Raw genomic sequence first — 23,685 nt, 5'->3', positions numbered from 1 at the left:
GGAGGGGGAGGGAGGAGGCTATCGTTGCTCTCCACTCTCACCCAGCGGGGACCAGATGCCTCCCGGCCTCCTTTTTCTTCCTTCGCCTCCCAGGGACACAGGCCTGACAGCGGTCTCGTTAACAGTTTAGGGGCAGGGGACCGGGGTCTGTCCCTCCTCCCCACCCCGGCCTCGCGGGGTTCCCTAACTCCGCCCTACAGCGGGGTGTAGGCAGTGAGAGGTCACGGGGCTGCGCGCGGTACCCTGCTCCGGGCCGCGCTGTGCCCGGCCCCCGCTCCCACTCCCGGGGGCTGCTCTGCCTGCGGGGCTCGATGGTGGATGAGGGGGGCTGTCCCTCCTCCCCACCCCCGGCCCGCAGTGACCCAGACGCCGCTCGGGCCTCCTCCTCCCTGCACCTCGCCAGCCCGGGAGTTGCAGGAGGACGGGGCGCGGCTTCGCGAGCGCCGGGCCTGGTTGTCCCCGCGGCGGCAGCTGCGCCCCGGGGACGGGGAGGGCACGCAGAGGGACCGGGCTAAGGGGCCGCGGGAGCTCCGGTCCGCAGCGCGGCTTCAGGTTTCCCCCGGCGCGCGGTTGTGCAACAGCGAGAGGAGCGGGAGCGCGGGCGCCTCGGAAACCAGGCCGGGCCCATAAACAAAGCCACGTGGCCTCCGGCCGGGGGGGCGGGCTAAGAGCAGGAGGTTCTTCCGGCAACAAAGAGCCGCGGCCAGCGGCCCGGGATAAATACTGCAGCCCGGACCGCGGCGCAGCGCTCCAGCCGTCCTCGCGCGCCGGGCGACCCTCCCCAGCGCCCTCTGCGAGCGCAGGTACCCCGCTCCGCACCCCCGAACCCGCAGCCGGCCCCCTCGCCCGCCCCAGCATCGGGAGCATCCGCCTAGGGCGGCGCGTCCCCGAGGCCGCCGGGCCGGTCCAGTCCATCAATCGGTCGCGTCCGCTCGCGGTGCCATGCCATTCCTCGGGCAGGACTGGCGGTCCCCCGGGCAGAGCTGGGTGAAAACGGCCGATGGCTGGAAGCGCTTCCTGGATGAGAAGAGCGGCAGCTTCGTGAGCGACCTCAGCAGGTGAGGGGGTCCGCCACCAACTTCCAGCTACGCCAAACAGACTCAGGCTGGTTTGGGGGCGCGGGGCGGGTGCATGGGGGGCAGGCAGGGCTGGAACAGGGTGAGGAGGCAGCCCCTGGCCAGGGGGATGGGGGTAAGTTGATCGGGTTTCTGCAGAGGTCGCCAGAGCACGGAATCTGGGAAATTTCGTTTCTCTTATTGTTCAAGGTCAGCGTCTCCAAGTGGGCACGACTCCTAACAGAACCTCGGGTCTCTCTGAGAATCCGACGACAAACGCAGATCTTGTGCCCAAACGTTCAAACTTAAGCATACAATTTCAGGGGACCCTGTCTTAAGGGCACCGGAGTCGCACGGTTCGCAAGTGAGGGGGTGCGAGCAAGTGGACTGCGCGCCCTTCACCGCCGGGGTGGCGGGGCTCTGAGCGCCCAAGCGCTGTGGGCACAAATCGGGTGACGCGGTTGGACACGGGTCCCGGCCGGAGCACCTCCAGACCCTTCCCACGCACAGGCGACCACAGAGTGGGCAGGGAGGATGAGTAACCAGGAAGGGGCGGCCAGATGGTCGCTGGGGCACCAGCGCTGGCGGAGCGTCGGTGAAGTCTAGGGGCTGCAGAGCTGCGGAGGAGGGAGGGGAGGCGGGCGGGGGATGAAATCCACAAGCCTCCTGCTTTGCGGGAGCAGGAAGCGTTTGCACCTGTTTCCTCAGTGGCCCTTTGGGGCAGTTGTCTTTCTATACTGAGTGCACCCCTGTTTCAAGTGATGCCTATCAACTGCAGAAAGCCCACCTGGCTGGGGTGAGCCGCTGGCCTCGAGGTACCACCTGAGCTCTTGTTAGCCTGGTGGAAAATGACAGGTGTGCTGAGCCTCGTGCTCTATTTCATTAATAACACAGAAGCCCCAGCTAATAAGTTCGGAGGTCTGGAATCTGTCAGTCCTGGATCTCGACAGTTGACTTTCCAGATCCCTGCCTATTTGGCCCCGGTGAGGAGAGCAACGAAAGTGGGTGCAGCCTGGTCACCCTTGGGTGCCTTTTCCTGTGGGCTTTGGTTAAAACCACTGGGCCCCGAGCCCTTAATTTGACTTTAATAGAGAGTTTTGTAACCGGGCCAGGTTCCCACTTACTGAGATTTACCAGTGGTTGTTTGGCTGAGCCCTTGGCACTCAATTTTAAGACAACTATCAAGAAAACATGGTTATTTTGACAGCTTGACTTCCAGAGCCGCCCCCCCCATCTGTTTGCGATTTGTAAAGCATCAAACTCCTTTTGTCTTCCAATGGAAAAAAAAAAAAAGCAAAGTATTTAATCTAGGGGGTCTGTCGGGAGAGAGAAGAATATATTGACCTTTATGTTAAAGTTACTTGAAGGCAGTCCTTGGGGAGTTTGGGAAACACTATAAAGACATCCTGTTTATTATCAGGTAATTTACTTACAGAAAAATAAAAAGACCAACTACTGTCACTAGACTCATCTTTTAGGGACTCAAGTGACCAGTTATGCCTAAATTATTCTCCCTAGACTAGAAGCTTCCTCCTTGTTCCTGAGGAATGATGATATAATGTTTTGGTACTTCATTTCTAACAGTTCAGGTTCTTTCTCGGGAGGTGCAGCAATGGTCTGCTGAGCGGTGTCCCAGTGGCTCACCCAGATGTAACTGTGGGATGCTCCTCAGTGGCAAGCAGACCATTGGGTTCAGCAGTAGAGGATTCAAAATACAGCGTCTCTGGTCCGAGGCAATATTCACAGTGTACCTGCTCCGGGGGATAAGCTGGTATCGGTCCCCTTTAGAAGTAAATAGTGGTGCCTCTCTCTCCACAGTCCGGGAGAACTGAAGATGGTTTTAACTTACAGCAAAAGTTGAATCTAGGTTGGGATGAGGTGGTTGCCTGCCCCTTGGTCCCCTTCTTGAGCCTTCTTTCCCCCCATTTCATGCCTTCTGAGCTAGAGCTGTCACACTCCCATCATTATCACAAACGGTGATCAGTCTAGTGACCACCTGCGGCTGTTTGGTGAGTCAGCGTTCGGGAATCCTTTGGTATCTCCTAGCAAAGCAGCTGGCTGTTCGCTTGCAGTGTTTGTTTTTCTCCAGCAATTGTAAACAATCCCTTCCCTACTTAGCATGAGAAGTCTGCCAACTTTTTAAAAGCAGTTAGCCTTCTGAGACCTGAGTTCGAAGTCTCAAATATCCCTACTGTTTTCCGTCTGGTGATGTTTCTCTGTGATGTCAGGTTTGGGCTGAGCGCTCAGCCTGCCTACACAGGTGAAGCTGAATGTCTCTCCTGTTAGGAGAAAACAAAAGGCAGGCCTTGCAAAAGGGGCGGGACGTAAGGGAGAGGCCCAAGAGGCATGGTATGCATCTCTAACTCCGCGTGCCATTCTGTGGGCTGCCTGAACAAGAGCTGGGCATGAAGGGGGCATCTGGTGTGTCCCAACCTGGCGGTGGTGTTAAGTGTTGACCCCGGCTTGTCTACACAGCACCCCTTCTCTGGACTCTGCTGGCCATTCTCGCTGTGGCTCAGGGCCCCTGTCCTCTTCCAGCAGCAGAATGTTACAAAGCCCATTACAGCTAAGTGTCCCAAACTGAGATCATGGGAGGGTTTCAGATAAGCTTAAAGCAGCGCCCCTTGTTAGAAAGTTGAAACTACGTAAGATAGAAAAGAGGAATGGCAAGTGTTCAATTTGGTGGGGCCGATTAAAAATTCAAGGAAAGAGCTCCATGTGAATTGGGGTGATCCAAGAATGCTTCGAGGAAGTGTGGTTGAGGCACCTCACACAGCCCTACTCACCCACAAGCCCTCTTCCGGCCCCAGCCCACCCTACGATGAGTGACCTCAGCTCTCTGAGCCTCGGCCCTTCTTCTGCAAGCCTAGGGTCCTGCAGTTGAAGGCCCCAGTGTTGCTTTCCAATATAGCCAAGGCTGAACCAGGAAGTTCACCTTGGTGCCCTGGATGAGTCGTGCATAAGAAAATAAAAATAATAGTTAAGATTTTATGAGTGCTTACTGTGCGCAAGGCACTGTTCTAAGAGCTTTATACACTAGGCTGTTTGTTTTACCAGAACAATTCCAGTCCTAGCCACGTGAGTTTGACACTATGAGTATGTGTTGGAGCAAATTAGTATAGAAATCTTGTTGGCCTTAATGTACAACTAAGCCCTTTGGGGCAGGCCACAGCTTTCTTAAACCACCTGTTACTGCAAATGAAATGAGAAATAGAACTTTACGGTTTTTTTCCTTCCCTCCCTTTAGCTCTGCTGCCAAAATGGTCGTATTTTGAAATCTTTCCACCTTTTCTAAAGTTGTCTTTAAGTATCTTGGTGTGTGTGTGATGATCATATGTACAGGGCTGGGAGAGGTCTTTTTCTTATTCTAGGCCTGTGCCTATAAAAATCAAGATTAGTAAGGGGCCAGCCCAGTGGCACAGTGGTTAAGTTCACACGTTCCTCTTCGGTGGACCAGGATTCACCAATTTGGATCCCGGGTACAGACCTATGTACGGCTTGTCAAGCCATGCTGTGGCAGGCATACCACATATAAAGTAGAAGAAGATGGGCACGGATGTTAGCACAGGGCCAGTCTTCCTCAGCAAAAAAGACGAGGATTGGTGGCAGATGTTAGCTCAGGGCTAATCTTCCTCAAAAAAAAAAAATCAAGATTAGTAAGAACTGACTACAAAATAGGAATTTACTGGCTACTACTGAATTTAATGAAGAAAGCAGCCTCTTTAAATGGTATCACTTAAAAAAAAAATTAGATGTCACGATTCCAAAATGAGGGTGGCTTCTCTTGTTAAAAATTTCAGTTGTAATTTTCCATTGGCTTTCCATTTCCTTGAAATGGACATAATTGAACTCTCAAAATAGCCTGTAACTGAAGGTATTATTGCTTAAGAAAAAACATATACGGAGGCAACACAAATAAACCCCATAGCCTTTCCTTCCAGGCCCTATTTCTAGAGTCCAAAACCTAATAACCAAGTGAAAAGTGCAGGGTTTCTCTTTGGTTAAAGCTTTTCTACATTCTACAGTGGGAGAGCATCATCAATTATGTCAAATTCTTCTTAAACTAGCTTTGGAAATGAGTCATTTGGGCTTAAAGCACGTTATTGTCCTTTCTGTGAAGAAAGCAAGTGCTCAAATTCCTTTGAGGCATGTTTTCAATTAGAAAAGAATAAGGTGAAATATAAATATTTAAAGTTTCTAAGAAATGGTCAGAATGTATGGCCCAGGCGCTGACAATTTTCTGCTAAAACCTTAAATGTGTGATTGAGAATAAGACAGCTTCATTTTATGGTTCCTCATGTGTGGAATTTAGGCTGTAGGTTTTTGTTGATGGTGCCTGTGTGTGTTTTCTTTAAAAATAAGCCTTCGTGTGGTATTTTTACTCACAAAATGTCCTCACTTTGCTTTCTAAAGCTGTTCTCGGCTTTGGTACATTGTGGACCACTCAAGTGACCTTCCATCTTTTTCTTTCTCCTCAACTTTTCAGTTTCTTAAATTAGCTTTAAGGACTCCGCGTTCTGCTCTCCTGTGGCTCTGCCCCTCATTTCCTGCTGACTTTGGAGCAGATAACTGACTGGGTGGTGGCGTTATACCTCTATTGTTGTGCAAGCAGACAAACACAGACTCATGCATGACATAAACCTGGCCCCAAACATTCACCTTTGACTTGATTAAGAAAGTACCTCCAGGAGGGGACATTTCTGCAGTAATCTCTCTGAAACCTAAAAATATCCTGTTTTCCTGAAAGAAAAGGAGAAAGCTAAAGATATTAGGAAACTCGATAAATGGTATTAAGCAGGGCCTTGCAAGGGAAGAGTAACAAATGATTGATTATCCATCAAGTTTATTCCAATGGGTCCAGAAACACTGAGTAGACTGTTGGTGATGTCATGTGTCAGCAATTTAGCAAGATACTTATTGTCCTTATTGAAGTGCTACTTGAGAGGCTATTGTTGCCATGGGGTACTGGAAATTATTTCAGACCCTTTTCTCTTTTACCATTTACATCGTGTCCATGGAATGGAGAAGTGCAGGCATACCTCATTTTACCCAACAGATGTATGTCCAAAAAAGATGTAAATGGAATCACATTTTAAATTCAGAGGAACTCAGAAAATGAAAAGACTCTAATATATTGGTGGTATAAGAAAAAGTCCCCTAATTTATGTTTTACTAGCTGGCATTATAAATCCTGCCTTGTGCATACATACCCCATGGGGATGTGGTGGGGGGGGGGGCAGGGAACCTATGTTCTCATTATACCTCAATATTTCTCCTGCATCCCTTCTGTAGAAACTCTTCAGAGACTTACTCTGAAGTTACATTGTATAATAGAACAGAACTCGGTCAGCCCCCAAATGACAGCTGAGCCTACTGAAGGAAATAAGCACCTGACCCAGGGTGAACCTGCGAGTCCTTCAGTGACCTATGGATGGGGCAGCTCTGTCTTATCAGCCCTTGTAAATTGATGAATTGTGAATTCAGCTTGTTTCATTTCGGGCCCAAGGTCTTCACCTCGCAGCATGATGCCTGGTGTTAGTCCAAGAATTACACAAAATCTAAACATCGAGCACTATACACTAACCATCTCCTAGAAATGGAGTCTGTAAGTCAGATTTCTGTAAACGTTTTAAAGACACGATAGGAGCATGCTAGTTAAAAGAAGCTTGGGTACACTTAAATTCGGTGAATCATATGGTATGTGAATTATGTGTCCATAAAGCTGTTTATTTAAAAGCAGCTTGGGGTGGATGCTTTTGCAAAATGGAGGCCTTGTGTATTACACGGATACAGTAATTGTCCTCTCCCTCCCCCTGCAGTCACCATTTTTGCTTAAAGTAATATTGTGGTACCCTGCATCACTCTTAAAGAGTGCAGGGCTGTGTGTGCAATACAGTGACAGGCACTGTTGGGGAATTCAAAAGGAGAAGCCCCCATCCCTGCCTTCCACAGAGATGTGACAATGCTCCATCCTACAAGAAGGAAGTCTGTGCCTGTATAGGCTCCTTTTGAGTGATTATTTTATTGTTTTGTTTGAGGAACGTGTAGGTTTGTGTTTTATAACCCAATAAGTTATTTATAGAAACAGCTCATCCTAAAGTATAGCTGTTACAGCTCATCCCTCTTGTCTTCTGTGCTCCCTAGTTACTGCAGCAAGGAAGTATACAATAAGGAGAACCTTTTCAACAGCCTGAACTATGATGTTGCAGCCAAGAAGAGAAAGAAGGACATGCTGAATAGCAAAACCAAAACTCAGTGTAAGCCGTTTGTTTTAAATTTAAGAAGAAAGCTGTTTGATGATCGTTATGATTGGTTCTTTGAAAAAAAAATAATAAAAAATCACACCTCGGATGTTAGTCATCGGCTTGAATGTTTACTGTGTCATTGACAGAGGTTCCTGGGCTCTTTATACCCAGAAACCTGGCTGTGCATTTTACGAGCGAGATTAATGTGTTCTTTATAGCCTTGTTTATAAGTCACTTGCTAGTTGGGGTGTTTTTTTTCCCCTGCTTGTCACTTAGATTTGACATAGTTAATTTAGTTATTATACGGTGATATGGTCAGCTGAATCAGTTCCTGTGTGTGCTTTTATTTTGAACTGTGTTTTGAAGCTTTGAAAATAGATTTTTTTCTCCCTCTTTCCTTGTATAAATACTATTAACATTTCTAGATGCTGTACGTAAGGGTATAAAGTTCTATGAGTAAGCAAGGATTACAGATTTTTAGTTTAATCCATCTTACTACATGGTTTTCTCATGTTATCTGTTTTATTTCTACTTTTTATGGCCTTGTATAAGTTGTAGGGTTGGCATTTAAAACAAACTTGTGCTTCAAGTATTTGATTTTTTTTTCATTTTAAAGCTTTGGTGTTCTAAATCTATCAAAGATTTGGAGTGCTTCAGGCAAAGTAAATTATAACTCCAGTATTTATACGCAGCAGAAATCAGGCACTTGCATCCTCTTAGACTGTCAATAAAGGCTTTGCATTTTTTATCAAAACGTTTTACACTTTGGAAGAGATGAAAAAGAAACAAGTTTAAAATCTTGGGATGCTACAACTTTTAAAGCTGTGTTTCTCTGGTTTTGGTCTCTAGATTTCCACCAAGAAAAATGGATCTATGTTCACAAAGGAAGTACTAAAGAGGTGAGGCCTCCATCTGTTTGCTAAAGAGTCTGCTTAGCTTAATGCCTCCTCTGACAGGGGAGGGGGGAAATTGGGCAACAGTGTAACTTCAAATCATGACCGTCTTCTTGGGCGCGGTGGTGGTGGCCAGCAGCCCATGACTTAGCCAGCCATCAAGAGTTTGGGGCTACGGAGAGAGAGAGAAGCAAAAGTCACTAGGTGGACTCCCGAATCATTCAGGGAGAAAATGTATGCAAAAGTGCTTCAGAAAGATTCATACACGCATCTCAAATGTATTATTATAAAGCCCTGGCCTTTCCCTCAGGACAGTGCCTCCCTCTTATTCTAAGATCTCTCCAGACCTCAACTCAGTTAAGTTTTAGCCCTGGAAGGGCTAGTTAGTAATACAGCAGAAGTTTTCATGCCCACTCAGTGCAAGGCACTGAGGTTGATGTAGAGTGGACAAGACATTGTAATAACTACATCTGCATGGCACGTTATAAAACCTTTTTATGTGTATTTTCTCTCTGCACAAGCATTTGCTCAGATAGCTAGGCTGCCAGGCAGTAGGATAAAATGATAGAATTTCAATTGCTGCCAGGGACCTTGGTGAACATCTAGTTCCCTCTGTGATTTGAGGCCCTGAGAGGGTCGGTGATACACCCGAGACCACCCGGACACTCGGAGCAGAGCTGGGACGATGAGTCAGGGCCCTCTGCTCCCAGTTCCTTGTGTGTCATAGGTTAAAGATCAAAACTTCTCTTCTTCCTCATGAAGCCTTAAAAACGCTTCTGACGATCACAGTGAGAAAAGCACTAGAGATGCGAAGGACAGTGGCAGACAGTTGACACAGTAGGTCTAATTCTCCTCCCAGGAGTGCCAGCTGCCATCATCTCTCACATCATATAGCCAGCTCCCAACCTCTCCTCGATAAGCAGCTACTTGTAATTTTCCCATGCTAGTGGGTGCAGAGAAGAGGGCCCACATGGTACAAGTCCCAGAAACGGTGAGTCACTGACTAAAGCTGCTGCCAGCCGCACTACCCATCCTTGTGGCTCACCAGGGGGTTCCCAGAAAGAGCTTATGACACAGGAAAGAAGCAATACCTATAGGTCATGCTTGACAGGCATCAGGCTTGTCGGGAGAGTCCAGGCGGATTGTTCTGGAGAGTGACCTCTGCACCCCCTGTTCTCATGTTCAGCGCCATGGATATTGCACTCTGGGAGAAGCTTTCAACAGGCTGGACTTCTCCACTGCCATTCTGGATTCCAGAAGATTTAACTATGTCGTACGGGTAAGTCTGTAGCTTATCCAGACTCTCAAGTTGAATTGTCTTTTGGGGTTGTCTTGAAGTAGTTTCCCTCAAAAAAAAAAAAAAACACTTTTGAGGAAAGCAGAAAATGGACTCCTCAAACCCCCCTCCCCTGACGTCCTTCACATTCTCCTGTGCTATCCTGTCAGGATGTCCTTGAGGCTGCTGTGGGACCTCAGTGAGCCACTCCCAGCCCCTGTGCATAAAGGGGAACAGACTGCAGGCCGCGCGGGCTCTGGAAGTACATGAGCAAGAGAAAATCCCACAGCAAGCAAGCTGCAAAGCACCTTGGCTTGTTGCAAAGCCTTCTGCACCTCTGATTGTCCTCACTGTCCTCCTCCTTGTCCTGCTTTCATTGACTCTAGGTGACCCCAAGGCATTCTTGGTTTAGGCCACAAAACTGGATGAGTTCGAAGCTCCTCGGGGCTCCTTTCCCGTGACTCCCTTCCACCCCCACCCCCATGTGATACCAATATTCAGTCCCGAGTTCACCTAAAGCTTGAAACCACCTGTGTGGGTCAGTTGTTTTCCATTTTAAACCCGATGTTGGGGGAAAAAATTTTTTTTTAATGAGCCTTGGCAAAATATTAATGATGAAGGTAGTAAAGCAAGTAAGTCAAACCATGACCTGTAAGTCAGTGATTCTTTTTAATTGGTTTGTTGTTGTTCTTTTTCCCCCTGAGCTCCCTTGTGCTTTTTGTCACCGGTTCAGCCTGGGAGGTAGCAGCTGCTTGGTCTTAGGATCAGAAGCAGAGGGAATTTACCTCCTGTGGGTGTGGGCTGGTTGGGTTTTTATTTTCTTCTTCCTGGGTGGTTGTGCTTCTCCGTGCCGTGTCATTGAGTCAGATGATCGCAAAGGCTCAGCCAGAGCGATGACATTCAAGCCCCCTTGAGGCCTGGATTGTTCACCTGTCATCTGGGCAGATGCAGGGCTGCCGTCCCAAGTGACCTGATGAAAACCCAGGCCTCCTGGTAGGTTAGAGGCTCTGAGCTGAGCTCATGACCACGTGAGCAGAGCTGTCCACTCTTCCTGAACCCTCATCCCAAAAGGGAGGAAAATAAGAGAGCTTCTTGATGAAATGTCACCCAGTGTGACTCGGCCTCTTCTGGGAGGTCACTGTGGCCTGCAACCCAATCCTAGCTGGTTGGAGACAGGCCCAGGGAGATCTGGAAACTTTGTTGCTAAGAATATGAATAGTTTCCATCTTCTAGGTGTTAAAGGAAGACACCCAGATCTGATGTCTTGATTCCAAAGTGATCAGCAAAATGGTCCGTTTTTTGATGGTTCTACTTCCTTACCCGTTTTTCCTTTCACAAGAAATAAATTAAAGCACAGGAACAAGGATCATAATAGCGAAAATCTGTTTCATGCAATTGTATGCATTGTCACCTTTTATCCTTTCAACAGCCCTCTGAAGTGTAGGTACTTTTATTATCTCTGTTTAAACAAATGAAAGTACAGCAAGGTAAAAGGACGCATCCAAGGTCACAAAGCTACAGAAGCAAGGAAATCAGGATGTGAGACCTGGGCAGTCTCGGAGTCCACACTCCCAACTGCTACAGTAAGTTCTATGTAAGCAGAGGACTGAAAGGAAAATAGCCTGAGGTCAGATCCCGGCTCCACTCTCACACCGTTTCAGCCTGCTACTCGGTTACCTCTTCGGCCAGAAGAGCTTAGAATAACCTCCACTTCACAGGGTAGCTGCGAAACTCACGAATGTGTTACGTATGGAAATACTCTGCAGACCAGAAGGTATTATTCAAAGTCGGCTACTAATATTCATTATTACCTCCTTACCAAAATTATGGTTGATTCTTCCTAAATTGTCTTTTCAATTGAGTTGATAAAAAATGTTTTTCGACTTTAAAAAAATAACGACCTGAGGAATCCTGCACCTGATTCAGACTCAGCCCAGAGCACTTGTGAGGGACAGTAGCTCGTTCTAAAATGGATCACAAGCACTTTCTCTGAAAGAATCTTTAAGTTAGAGAAACTACTGAATGCTTTAAAGTTGTTAGGTTCAGAAATAGTGGAAAAATATTTCTGTTTTGGAAAGAACAATCTTTTTTTCCCCTTCACTGTTAGAGTCCTCTGTAATTTGAGAAATAATATGTTATTTTTATAAAGAGCTTAAAACATTTTAATGATAGGCACCGCGTTTTGAGGGTTTTCTTCTGAGGAACTCAATCCGCGTCTCATATAGTCTTCTTATCCTTAAAGCAACTCTGCAGAGTAGCTTGCCAATATGTTAGCCCCATCCTACTACTGCGACCCAATGGTTTCTTTTTTTTTCTTTCCTTTTTTTTTTTTTTTTGAGGAAGATTAGCCCTGAGCTAACATCCACTGCCAATCCTCCTCTTTTTGCCGAGGAAGACTGGCCCTGAGCTAACATCCGTGCCCATCTTCCTCTACTTTCTATGTGGGACGCCTACCACAGCATGGTGTGCCAAGCAGTGCCATGTCCGCACCCGGGATCCAAACTGGCGAACCCCAGGCCGCCAAAGAGGAGCATGCACACTTAACCCCTGAGCCACCAGGCCAGGCCCTCAATGGTTTCTTAATATTACAATGATTCCTTAGTTCCAGTAAGAAACTGAACCAACTTCAGAGGACTTTAAAAAACATTTTTTAATCTCTTTAAAGCCAACGTAGGTTTTTAAAAACTGTGTTGTCTTCATGCTGGCTGTCATCTTTAGAAAAAGAGACCTGCAGAGGGAATAAAAGAGATGGCCAACACTGCTATCTCAAAATTTTTTATCAATCAGTACAAAAATTTTGTGGAAGTTTTGGAAAATTCTGTGGAATTTTGGAATCAAATTTTGATTCAAATTCTGGAGAGGTTTTTATATAGGATTTGTACCTTATTTTAATTGGTTTCAGGTTATACTCATTGCCTCTACCCACTTCTCTACACACCCACTATGGCTTCAATACAATTGTAACTGGGTTTTAAGGGGCTGGCCCGGTGGTGCAGCATTAAGTTCGTGCACTCCGCTTCAGTGGTCCCAGGTTCGCCAGTTCAGATGCCAGTGCAGACCTACACACTGCTCATCAAGCCATGCTGTGGCATCCCACATACAAAAGAGAGGAAGATGGGCACTGATGTTAGGGCCAATCTTCCTCAGCAAAAAGAGGAGGATTGGCAGCTGTTGTTAGCTCAGCGCCAATCTTCCTCAGCAAAAAAAAGGAGGATTGGCAGTGGATGTTAGCTCAGGGCTAATCTTCCTCAAAAAAAAAAAAATGATTTAAGATCTTTAGAAGCAGAAACTTACCCATTTCTGAAAGGCCATTAAAAAAATTGGTTTACACCATGCCTGAAGACCAGCACGTTTTGGAAATTCCCTTGGGGAGCTGGCAAGGACTCCAGAGGCTGAGCCGGTGATGGGGCTGGAACTTGGTAACCACAAGGAGGTGAGGGCTGACTAACTCACCCAGGGCACAGAGAGGCCGATGGAGAAAGTGGGTGTCCAGAAAACCAGGAGAGGGCTTCAGAGACCACACACCGACTCACAGCGCTCTGAGTCGAGCCTGCTGTGGCCCAGGGGTTCTCCACCCTGGCTGCACGTTAGAATCACCTGCAAAGCGTGTTCTTCTACAGAAGGCCACCTCTAGAGCATCTGATTTAATTAGCTGAAGGTGGTGCCCAGATATTGCTACTTAAATTTATCCACCAGGTGATCCTAGTGTGTTTTCAGGTTTGCGAACTATCTCAGAGACTACATGGGAGCCCAGATGTTGTATTTTGCATACTGAGTTCTTGAACAAGACACACTGAGGCACGTGCACAGAAGAGAGCTTTAATGCCAAGATGACCTTTGATCTGGTCCTCCCAGCTCTCTCCATGGGATGAGAATGTGGCCAAATACTTGGTAACTGTAGGTGCCATCTTCAGACCAGGAAGGTGCTGGAGAACCTTGAGTACCAGTGTCCTGACTGGAATGAACTGAGCCGTTATGTGCTAGTGGTTCAGGAAGGACGAATGAAAGCTCACAACCCAACTCTCTGTGCAGGAAAGAAGAACATCACAACCTAAATGAATGCACATTGTTATTTTCTTCTGCATCACCACCCTAAGTCCATTTGAGTGTTTCCAGCAAGTTATGCATTCCTACCGCCCCCAAAAGTCTTTTCCAAAAACATGTTTTAGTTTAAGTTGACTGGCGGTTTGGCAAACGACAGGCTGAAACATGGCACCGTGACTCAAATTCAAACCCAATGCCTTAAATTAAGGGCGTGCTGTTGCCAAGCCCCTGGTGGATCATGATGTGTATGAGCAGCCTGGCCTCCTCACCGGGTCCCTCTGCTGCAGTGACCTTGGATTAGTTTGGCACTGCGCACACGCTGTGGCCTTCCTCTGACGGAGGGCGGCCTCTGCCACCTGGGTCTTCAGACTGGTGGGATCTTTTTCCATTGGGACTGAGAAGCTGGGATGGAGGGAAGGAGGCCAGCCACCCCAAGAGCAACAGTCAGAAGAGAGCCCATTTGAATATGACCCGCAGAAATGGTTGGGAATTGTGAGAATCCACTGCGGGACATTAACAGCCAGGGCACAGGGTGGGTCCTTCAGCAAATGCTGATTAGGCTGCTAGAGGTTTTACAGGAGAAAGTCTGCGTCTCTTGGACTTCCTGTCTGCTCAGTCACAATAAGCGTTCAGACAAGCAGATGCTGCCTGCTGTGGGTGCCCACAGAGGTGGGGGACACTCACAGAGTGAGGGTGTGACCACAGAAGTGGGGAAGCACACGCAGAAGTGAGGAGCTGCCAGCATAACCACAGAAGTAATGAGGTGCTTGCAGAAGTAGGAGGGTTCCCACAGAAGTGGGGGCGCCTGAAGAAACAGGGATGGCTGAGGTACCGGAACAGTGGTGGTTTTGACCTTGAACTCCTAACAGTAAATAAATAAGCCTATCCTTTTGATTCATGTATATTCATAAATTCATTTGTAAATCATATACCTATAAAAAGTACTAATAATGGTGTCTACCCCATGGTGTTGCTGAGAGAATTAAACTGAATTTAAACAGATGAAATGCTTTCAAACAGTGCCTGGTACTTGGTGAGCCCTCAGTGGGTATCATTGGTTGCTGTTACTATCATCATCTTTAGGCGTTAGGAAACACACAAAAGTAGAATTTAAAGATGAAACAAAATATAGAAATTGATGTTTTATGACTTTTCTACCTGATTTTCTTTCCCATCCCACTTTAGAGACTATGGGATCAAAGGTGTGCCCATTTTGTATAAATTTTTTCTTGAGGACTCAGAATCTAAACATATCCCACTGTGGGCCCAGAAATATATTTTATACTAAAATTCTACCTAGACTAAGTCAGGTGCTTATTATGCAGGGGGATATGCTAAAGTGGACAGGTGAGCTGAGTTTTCAGTGCCAATTCTGCAGACTTTTGTCCCCTCTGAGGAGGGATGTTCCCGAGAGCATTTGACAGTGTCCTCTGAGTTGCTCTGGTTGAGGGTCACACAGAGGTTTATTTTAAGTATTTGTGAGCTAGGCTCTGAAGACCCCTCGATTCCACCAAAGGAGGAGCTCTCCAGTGGCAAGGAGTTGACAGCATCCTCTGCTGGGTCCCCATACATCACAAATTCTTCAGGTGAATGCTTGCAAATCTCTAAACCGGTGCATATCATATACGCAGCGTTGCCATAGCTACTTGAGAATCGCGTAAGACCTGGCCCCTGCTGGTCATGAGCTTCTGGGCTACTTTGGGGGACAAGGTACCACTACTGAAGTGGCAAACAGTTTGGTCCTGTCCAGGAGGATGGAGGAAGGAGCGCTGGAGGCAGCTTCTTGGAAGAGGTAGAACCTGCAATTCTCCTTCCTTGAAAGAAGCCAGGATTTGACAAGATAGAGAGGCAGGTGGAAGGCAATGCAGAGACAAATGGCGTGAGTAGAAACCTGGAGATGGGAAAGAACGGAAGTGAAGGGGAGTGATGGTGGGTGAGGGGCCAAGGGCAATTGACATCCAACCTCATGGAATCATAGGGTAGAGATGAGGAGTGCTGGAACCCAGTTTAAGCAGGATCATTGGGTCAAACAGGTTGGTGCAACAAGGAGCAGGGCACCATTGCAAGTTCAAAAATATCTGGGATGGATGGAAGACAGGCGAGTTTCTCTGGGCTGAGAATACAATTAATTTGTGTAAACTTGGCCCTCCTTCTTAGGACTTTAACGCCTTCAGTTAGAGAGATGTTTCACTTGCAAATAATATTTACCCAATCTTGACATGCCTGAAGATTATTAATTTTCCCTCTTCGAACCTGTCAGTGTTCAAGCTCAAAGTCAGGACAAAACTTTCCAGGTTTTTAATCTGTGTTATCCATTGAATAAATAAGGGTCTTGGAAGTACTCAGCACTCGGTGCTGGAGAGGCACCGCCTGATGTAACCAACAGGCTATTGCAAGAGACCTAATCTTCTTATGGGCACCTAGCTTGGGTCTTGAGCAAGTGAGAAATGGCAGGGGGCTTCTTGAAGCTTCTTGAGGCTCCATTCCTACCTTTCGTAATCCTGTGGCCTGTTTTCCAATCCAACATATAATTCAAACTGCAGAGCCCACTGTCATAGAAGATGGAGGAAGTCAGGGATAAATTATGTTAGCATCCTATGCAAGATACAGTATGCTTGGGCAACTGCCTCATGATTAACCTCAGTGTGGTTTTGTCTCAACTAACAGGCAGGGCAGCTGCTGTTTTGTTGATGCTCCTGAAGGCCCAGTTGTGTAGTGTCCCTCTGGATCTCGGCTGCTGCCCTCCTGGAAGGTGTTTGTGATATGTTTGCATTATAAGTAATTTACCCCTGGGGCATCAGTCTGGGACCAGACTCTATATCAATACCAACCTAACAGTCCAGACCATCTACCGTTGACCTTGATTGTGTCACTTGTCCATCATGAGCCTCCGCAACTGTAGCAGAAGGAATTTGGGTAAACTGTCTCCCAGGTGCCTTCAGCTATAACACTGCTTGATTCTAAAAGACAGATGTATTTAAAAAAACCGATAAATATTGAGTGCCTACCACATGCCAGGCTGGGGTAGAGTGGTAAACAAAACAACCCCTGCTGTCCTAAGAGGTTCATTTCCAATTAGACAATCAGCAAGTAACTAAACAAGATCATTGCAGATTGGTATAAATGCAACAATGAAGAACAATGAGACCATAGTAAGAGAAAGACGGCGACCGGGAGGTTTTCATCTAGGATGGATGGGAAGGTCTCTCTGAGCTCTGAGTAGGTGACATTTGAACTGAGACCTGAGGGATGGGATGGAGCCAGCATGTGAAAAACGTGGCAAGGGCAAAGGGCAGGAGAGGCGGATGAGCTGAGCCTGTGCAGGGAACCAAAGGCGTGCTTTGTGGCCAGAGCAGAATGAGTTGGGGAAGCACTGTACAAAATGAGGCTGGAGAAGAAGTAAGGACCAGTCATGGCAAGGAGTTGTGGATGTTTTTCTAAGTGCAAAGGGAGGCCATTTGAGGGTTTCAAGCAGGGAAGTGATGTGAGCGGATGTGTTTTTAAAAGTTATGAATGCTATGATGAACTGAAGGGAAGAGAAGAGAAGAGTCGTGCTTTTTTTGCGGGTAAAGTGAGATGGGAGGGAAGTCTCCCGCCTGCCCATTCATCTTCCACACACCACTTCAAACTGTGGTTGATATTCGCTCTGAGATTTGCTATACGATACTGCTTGCAACTAGATTTTTCTCCTACTCATCATGTCCAAAACCAGCATGAGCCAAAGCTGAGGGGCAGGATGTGGCTTCGGCAGATGGTGACCACCATCCCTTTCTCGGGTAACCCAGGACCATTCCTGTGACTGCAAAACTAGTCACTGCAGGTCATGCCGGATACCCAGCCTGCCCACGGTAATGCTACCATGGAATTCAGGAGGATCGAGAACCCTCCTCCCTCACCCTCCTGCCTCTCCTTAAGCCACAAATTACTGGCACCTGGGCTAAAATTTGCCCAGAACAAAACAAATAGCCATTTCCAAACAAGACATTTTCTCCTTTTCCTCTTGTGGCTAGGGGCAAAGAATCCAATTGGCTAAGTCATCTTACTAAATAAATTGCTAGATACCGTCCTCCTCCCCGAGGCGCAGTGCTCTCTTAACACACAAGTAAAATTAATAAATTCTGTCCTCTGTACCACGATTTCTACACAAGGCTACCTGCTGGTTCTGGACCTGTAGAGTTAGGCTGATGTGGAAAGTAGACCTAAATGGTTTACCCAAAGCAGTTGCCTCACCCTGAACATGTTATTAACACTTTCTAGGTATTATTTCTCTCTTAATGTTAAAAGCTGATTACAAGTCACAATGTAATATTGATATAGAATTTCCAGGCTCTACTTCCCGGAATGTAACACTACATGATATTGCTATTTTTAGTGTAAAGTTTGGCCCTAGATGCAAATTTGATTGGCTTTGACCAACTGAAGTCCTCAAGCTATCAAAATGCATGTTCTCTGTTAGACATATCTAGGCTCGAGTCCTGGCTCCACCACTGACTCCTGCTGTTGTGTTTTAGCTGAGTTACTTAACTTCTCTGAGCCACAGTCTCCTCTTTTGTTAAACGGAGAACCCACCTCATTGGGTTGCCACTGAAGGATAAACAAGATCACACATGTAACATGCTTAGCACAGTTGCCGTCATGTCGTAAACACCCATTATTGTTAACAAAATATTTCACGGAAGGTGCAACTATGGAAGTCATAAAATGTATCAACATTAACTTTTATCAACAGATCGGGAGCTATTAAATGTATCACAAACATCATAAAAATGACAGAAAGGAATATTAAAATTTGAAAGCATTTAAGCATTTGGTTGACAATACATAAAATTGAAATATAGGGATTCTAAAAGTCTTTAAACCAGCTAATTTTAACCTACCTATTTTACCATTACCCTACAAATTCACTATGGCCTCCTTGGCAGTAATTTTATCTAGTAGTAGTCTCTGTATTGTGATAAAAACTAATGATAATAATTTATTGAGTATATTCTTAGTATCAGATGCTGTTATGAGTGCTGTATGAACACGTTTAATCTTCACAGCAGCTCTGAAGTAGGTACCATTATTATGCATATTTTACAGATGGGGAAACTGAGGCAGGCAGTTTGGCCTTGAAGCCCTCACTCTTGAACTCTGCTATGTATGTATCGCCGAAGTTGGCAAACTATGCCCAAGGGCCAAGTCTGGCCCCCGACCTGTTTTTGTAAATAAAGTTTTATTGGAACACATCCACACCTGTTCATTTACATATTGTCCACAGCTGCTTTTATACTACAGCTGCTGGGTTGAGTAGTTGCAACAGAGACCATATGACCCACAAAGAGAAAATATTTACTATCTGGTCCTTGACAGAAGAAGTTTTACAGAAAGGTTAACCCTTGATATCAGCTTTAAACTTCACTAAAGGATTGGGGTTTGGAAAGGGAGGTAATAATACCATATAATCATAATGTCTTGTATTTGGTATTTACAGTAAGTTTTTACATATCTCATTTAAGTCTCATAATGACCCTGTGAAGTAGGGAGTCTCTTTATATTTCCATTTTAGAAATGAAGAAACTGGAGTTAGGTTAAATGACTTACCCCATAGACTAGACAGTAACCTCCATGAGTCTGGGGATCATGTGTCTTTATCGTCACATTCGCGTCACCTACCACAAGGCCAGGGCAGCGTGGACACTCAGAAAATACTTGCTAAATGAATGGCAGTTGTAAAGGTCACCCAGCTAGAGAACCCAGGTCTCCTCCTATTCCAGCCTTCTTTCTCCTGACCCCACAGCTGCCTGGCAGTGCAAAGAGGCACTTTCTCTGGAGATAGGGTTAAACCCAGGGGAGCTGACATGTCATTCTGCTGTCAGTTGACACAGTTTTGCTGCTATATTTCTTCTCCTTAGTCAGAGATCGTCTCAGTCAGACCAAAGGACTTTTTGTTTCCCCTCAAATGCATAGTCATAGCCTTGAGAGTTTTCTTGCCCTTGTGATTGGTGCATTTTTAGACGAGAATAAAACTGACGCCCTCATGAGAGGTAGTCACATGGAATCTGGGGTTTGGATGGGTTTCAGGCAGAGCTCTGCCCGCCCTCCTCCCACCCCCTTGACCCACCTCCCACCCCATGATGAGTCACAGTACACAGACTGCCCTTCTGAGAGCAACTCAAGGCTTTTGTTTTCTTCATCGTGGTTTGGGCTGGTCATGTGAGGCTCAGGGTATTAATAGGCCATGGCATAGCCTTCTGAATCTTGTTGTTGGGCAGGGGGATAAATGAAAGGTTGGGCCAGACCCCTCGTGCCATTTTTCACTCCTCTCTTGACTGTCACGTGCTGGTTGGTGATAGAGCTGAAGGGACAGGCAGAGGGCATCCAGCGTGGTCACTACCCATGGACGTGGCCTCAACTGATGTTTTGATTTCTTGCCTGTCTTTGTGGGCGCTTGGTCAGCTCCTGATCCAACCTCAGGTCACCAGTACTAATCTTAACAAACTGGCCTCAGCGTTTGCTCGCTGCCTTCTCCCAGTCAGATGACAGCATCTCTCCACGCATGGGAAAGAGATACATAAGCCAGGCAGAGAAAGGTTTTTGGTGTGTGTTTTTTTGGTTTTTTTTTTTTAACCTAAAGTAAAATTATGTTCAGGAAATTAAAAGTCTGTACCTGGTTTGACAGGCTCCTAAGGGGCTCCATGGGGACAAAATTTTTAAACAAATGCCTTGGAAGCCGAGGTTCTTTGAATTGCCTGGGGCTTTGATCCAAAAGTTTCAGTTCTTTGCAGCCCAGTTTTTAGAATGTCACTTTGCTAGTTCCTTCAGCCTTGATCCCAGCACCCAGCACAGTGTCACCCTCCGTGTTTATTGACCTGAAGTAAAGTTGGGCCGGGGCCTGGCCAGGACATGAAACTTTCTTGGTCAGCTTCCCAGGAGCAGAGACTCAAGCTTCAACATAAAGGAATGGCCTTGGTTCTCAAGTCTAGTTTATGGTACTAAGTCTAAGCCTAGTTAGTTTTACTTGGGAGCCTGGTGAGTTCTGCTGAAATTAATTATTTTCACTTGATAGCCACCTTTTTGTTTGATAACTCTGTGAAAGCATGAAGTGTGTTAAGAAGGACTCTGCTGAGCTCCCGCACTGCTTGTGGAGTAATTGATAACAGTTGAGTCTCTTGAGCCTCACTTTGCTCATCTGTTAAGTGGGTTGCGCTATGTGATCTCTAAGACCCCCTTGCAGTCCAATGGTTCATTGTTCAACAACAAAATCTTTGATTTGTTTTTGTAATCTTGCCACATCTGTGAATAATTTTGCTACTGAAGGGAAGAAAGATTGGGCTAAGGATGCACCAACTTAAGTTATTTTCTTTATTTCTTCTTGTTTGGCCATTATGGGAGAGGTGGGAATGGCACATACTCCTTCAACAAACAAACCAACCTTTATTTTCCACCTGATTTCTGCCAGGCATTGTGCTGGGGGCTTTATGTGCATTCCCTCATTGAAAGCTCTCAACAATCTCGTTGGCTCTAAGTATTATTAGTACAGATGAAGAAACTGGGACACCCAGAAATTTAGTAAGCTGCCTATAACCACAGAGCTAATAAGTAGTCAAACCGAGATCTGAACCATAAGGCTGAGAGCGACGAGGATCCTCGCCTCTAAGTAGAAATATGTATCTATACCTTACATCCCTGAATTTCTCTCTCTTCCTGTGTTTGGCCTCTTTCTACAGAAAGTTAAGTGCAACAACAGATTCTAATTAATAGACATTTTTACGGAACGCTACATGAGCAGGAGATACGTGAATAAGAATTGCCACTTCCTTTGAAGGTGCACATCATTGCTCACCATGAGCTTTTAGGTGCCTTGAGAGCAGCTGGTGCCAGTGGGGAAGAAGTTCAAGTGGGGGGAGAAAAATTCCCACTGGGAGTGATTATGTAGGACTCAAACATTCGCAGGTCACAGGAGGTTTTGTTCCCTTCAGTGTACGTCAGCTTCCCCTGCTGAAGCAGGATGAACGATTAGCTTGAATTAGCCCTGGCTGAAGACAAACTCTTTATATTTAAAAGAAAAAAGCAATTATATTCAGCCTGCTTCCTGGGTTTTGAATTACCCCCATTTGTCTTTCAATTTGAGCATCTGCTTTTTATTGCATTGTGGCCCTACCTGCCATTTATCTCTCCCCTTCAGTCTGTATCTACGTGTCATGTGACTCAAAAGTGAAGATTAGAGGGAAAAAGATCTCTGTATTCTAAGCCTGGCAACTTCTATTTTTATCCACAGCTGTTGGAACTGATAGCAAAGTCCCAGCTCACATCCCTGAGTGGCATCGCCCAAAAGAACTTCATGAACATTTTGGAAAAAGTGGTACTGAAAGGTGAGCTCTCCCCCACTCTCTCACCCCGTTTGATAGGCAGAGGGAGGGGCAGGTGGATTTGCCAGGGGCGTGGACATGTCATTAGATTTAAGGGAATGTAAGTGGATGGAAATGAATAACTCCCACTTTATGGGTGCCGATTCCAGTTCAGATAAAAGCGCAGCTCATGCTCACGACAAAGGGTGAGACCGTCACCTTCCTGTCCTTTTATTGCAATCATCCATTTGCCCTGCCATAAGCCCCTCAGGCTTCCCAGTGTGGACACATGTTCCAACCTTGGCTGACAAGCTTCTGGATTCCACATTCCTAGAAAATGAAGCTGAGTACAAGGCAGAATAGATTCATGGACTCTTTGAGCCAGAAGGAACTCTGGCTCAACTGACTTATTGTATAGATGGGGAAACTGAGGCCTATGAGAAAGAGTGATTTGTCCCTAATCACACAAAGAGTCAGCCAGACAGTTAGAACCCAAGCTCCTGACCCCCGGATCCATGCTCTTACCACTGACCACCTAAAAGGATTGTCACTGCTGGGCAAAAGAAACCGCTCCTCAGATCAGATGAGCCATTGGTGCTGGAGGAACAATGAAAAGAGAAAGAGTCTTTGTGGAAAACTAGGGAGAAGAGAACAAAGAGGGACCTAGATAACAGAAACCCTAGCCAGCAACTTCGAGTGCAGAAGCTTGGCCAAGTATAGAATAAACACCAGTGAGAAAGAAAACCATAGCTCCCGAGGGGATACCCAGGTAACACGAGCAGAACAGAAAAGAAAGACCCACTTATGAAATATAGAGTGTTCTAGTGTCATAACTATTATTACTTTTTCCTTCTCCACTCAAGTCCTTGAAGACCAGCAAAACATTAGACTAATAAGAGAGCTGCTCCAGACCCTCTACACTTCCTTGTGCACACTGGTGCAGAGAGTCGGCAAGTCTGTGCTGGTCGGGAACATTAACATGTGGGTGTATCGGATGGAGACGATTCTACACTGGCAGCAGCAGCTGAACAACATCCAAATCACCAGGGTAAGCGGGAATGCCCAGCTTCCCCCTAGCAGGAGAGGTTTCGGTCAGTTCCTCCGCTGAGATGCTGGGCAGTCTCGCCAGGAGTTTGAATCCCGCTCTGGGGTTGGAAGAGTCTGGACTCTTCTGATCTGACGCTTTATACTGGGTGCTGACAGTGGACCGGAGGGCATCCTGATAAAGCGAGGGTAGGAAGAAGAGTTGGGCGAAACAGGATCAAAGTTTGTGAAAGACGACAGCCAATTGAAACATCATGGGGAAAACTAGAAACTTGACTGTTGGGGAGATGTCGGTTATACCCCTGAAATCTTCACCGAGATTTGGGGATCTCTCCTGTTTGCCCATTTCCTCTTAAAAAACATGTTGTTTACAGCTTTAGGAGGCTGCCTTGAATACAATAGAGCTGTGATGGCAGTGGCCTGGAGAACTGGTACCAACGTTTTAAAATTCTGGTTCTAATTATTAATAGTTATAAGGAAGCCTTTGATTAAAGACGGTGAGCATACATGTAGGAAAAGAGATGAGCAAAAAACCAAAAAAAGCCCTATATCACCAGCTAAACGACTATCAGTAGTTTCTTCTGGCTTTTAAAACATAGCTTGGCCCTCAGCTCTTGTCCTCTTACTAGTGAGCAGGAGGACAAGGCACACCGAAAATGTGAGAAAGACACTGGTGTCATCTCTCAAGGCTCACTAATGGACAGACACACTTAGGCAGCTCAGGTCGCACTTGGCTTGCTTATCAACATCCGTGTCCACGGCTGTTCTAAGTGGTTCCAGGACCCAAGCTGATAAAAG

At 46.3% G+C, this 23,685-nt stretch overlaps 1 protein-coding gene and 1 long non-coding RNA gene across 2 annotated transcripts in view; one reads left to right on the top strand and one right to left on the bottom strand.

Moving 5' to 3' along the window:
- The first annotated feature begins 750 nt into the window (after positions 1-750).
- Positions 751-23,685, top strand: part of FBXO32 (F-box protein 32) — a 34,843-nt gene continuing 11,908 nt past the window's right edge. The window contains exons 1-6 of the mRNA XM_001497735.6: positions 751-1,058; positions 7,200-7,312; positions 8,150-8,199; positions 9,380-9,472; positions 21,774-21,867; positions 22,707-22,891. Of these exons, the coding sequence (XP_001497785.1) occupies positions 943-1,058; positions 7,200-7,312; positions 8,150-8,199; positions 9,380-9,472; positions 21,774-21,867; positions 22,707-22,891 (651 nt within the window). The 5' untranslated portion in view covers positions 751-942. The remainder of the gene's footprint in view (positions 1,059-7,199; positions 7,313-8,149; positions 8,200-9,379; positions 9,473-21,773; positions 21,868-22,706; positions 22,892-23,685) is intronic.
- On the bottom strand, positions 8,017-19,405 carry LOC138915448 (uncharacterized). The gene is made up of 4 exons (XR_011421392.1): positions 19,097-19,405; positions 16,345-16,473; positions 9,285-13,493; positions 8,017-8,365 (listed from the first exon to the last, which is right to left on the bottom strand). It is a non-coding gene; the product is annotated as an uncharacterized lncRNA (long non-coding RNA).

Source organism: Equus caballus, chromosome 9 (assembly GCF_041296265.1).
Source record: "Equus caballus isolate H_3958 breed thoroughbred chromosome 9, TB-T2T, whole genome shotgun sequence".
NCBI classification, from domain to species: Eukaryota; Metazoa; Chordata; class Mammalia; order Perissodactyla; family Equidae; genus Equus; species Equus caballus.
The sequence above is the reverse complement of the archived record's forward strand: the minus strand, read 5'-3'. Positions and strand labels throughout refer to the sequence as shown.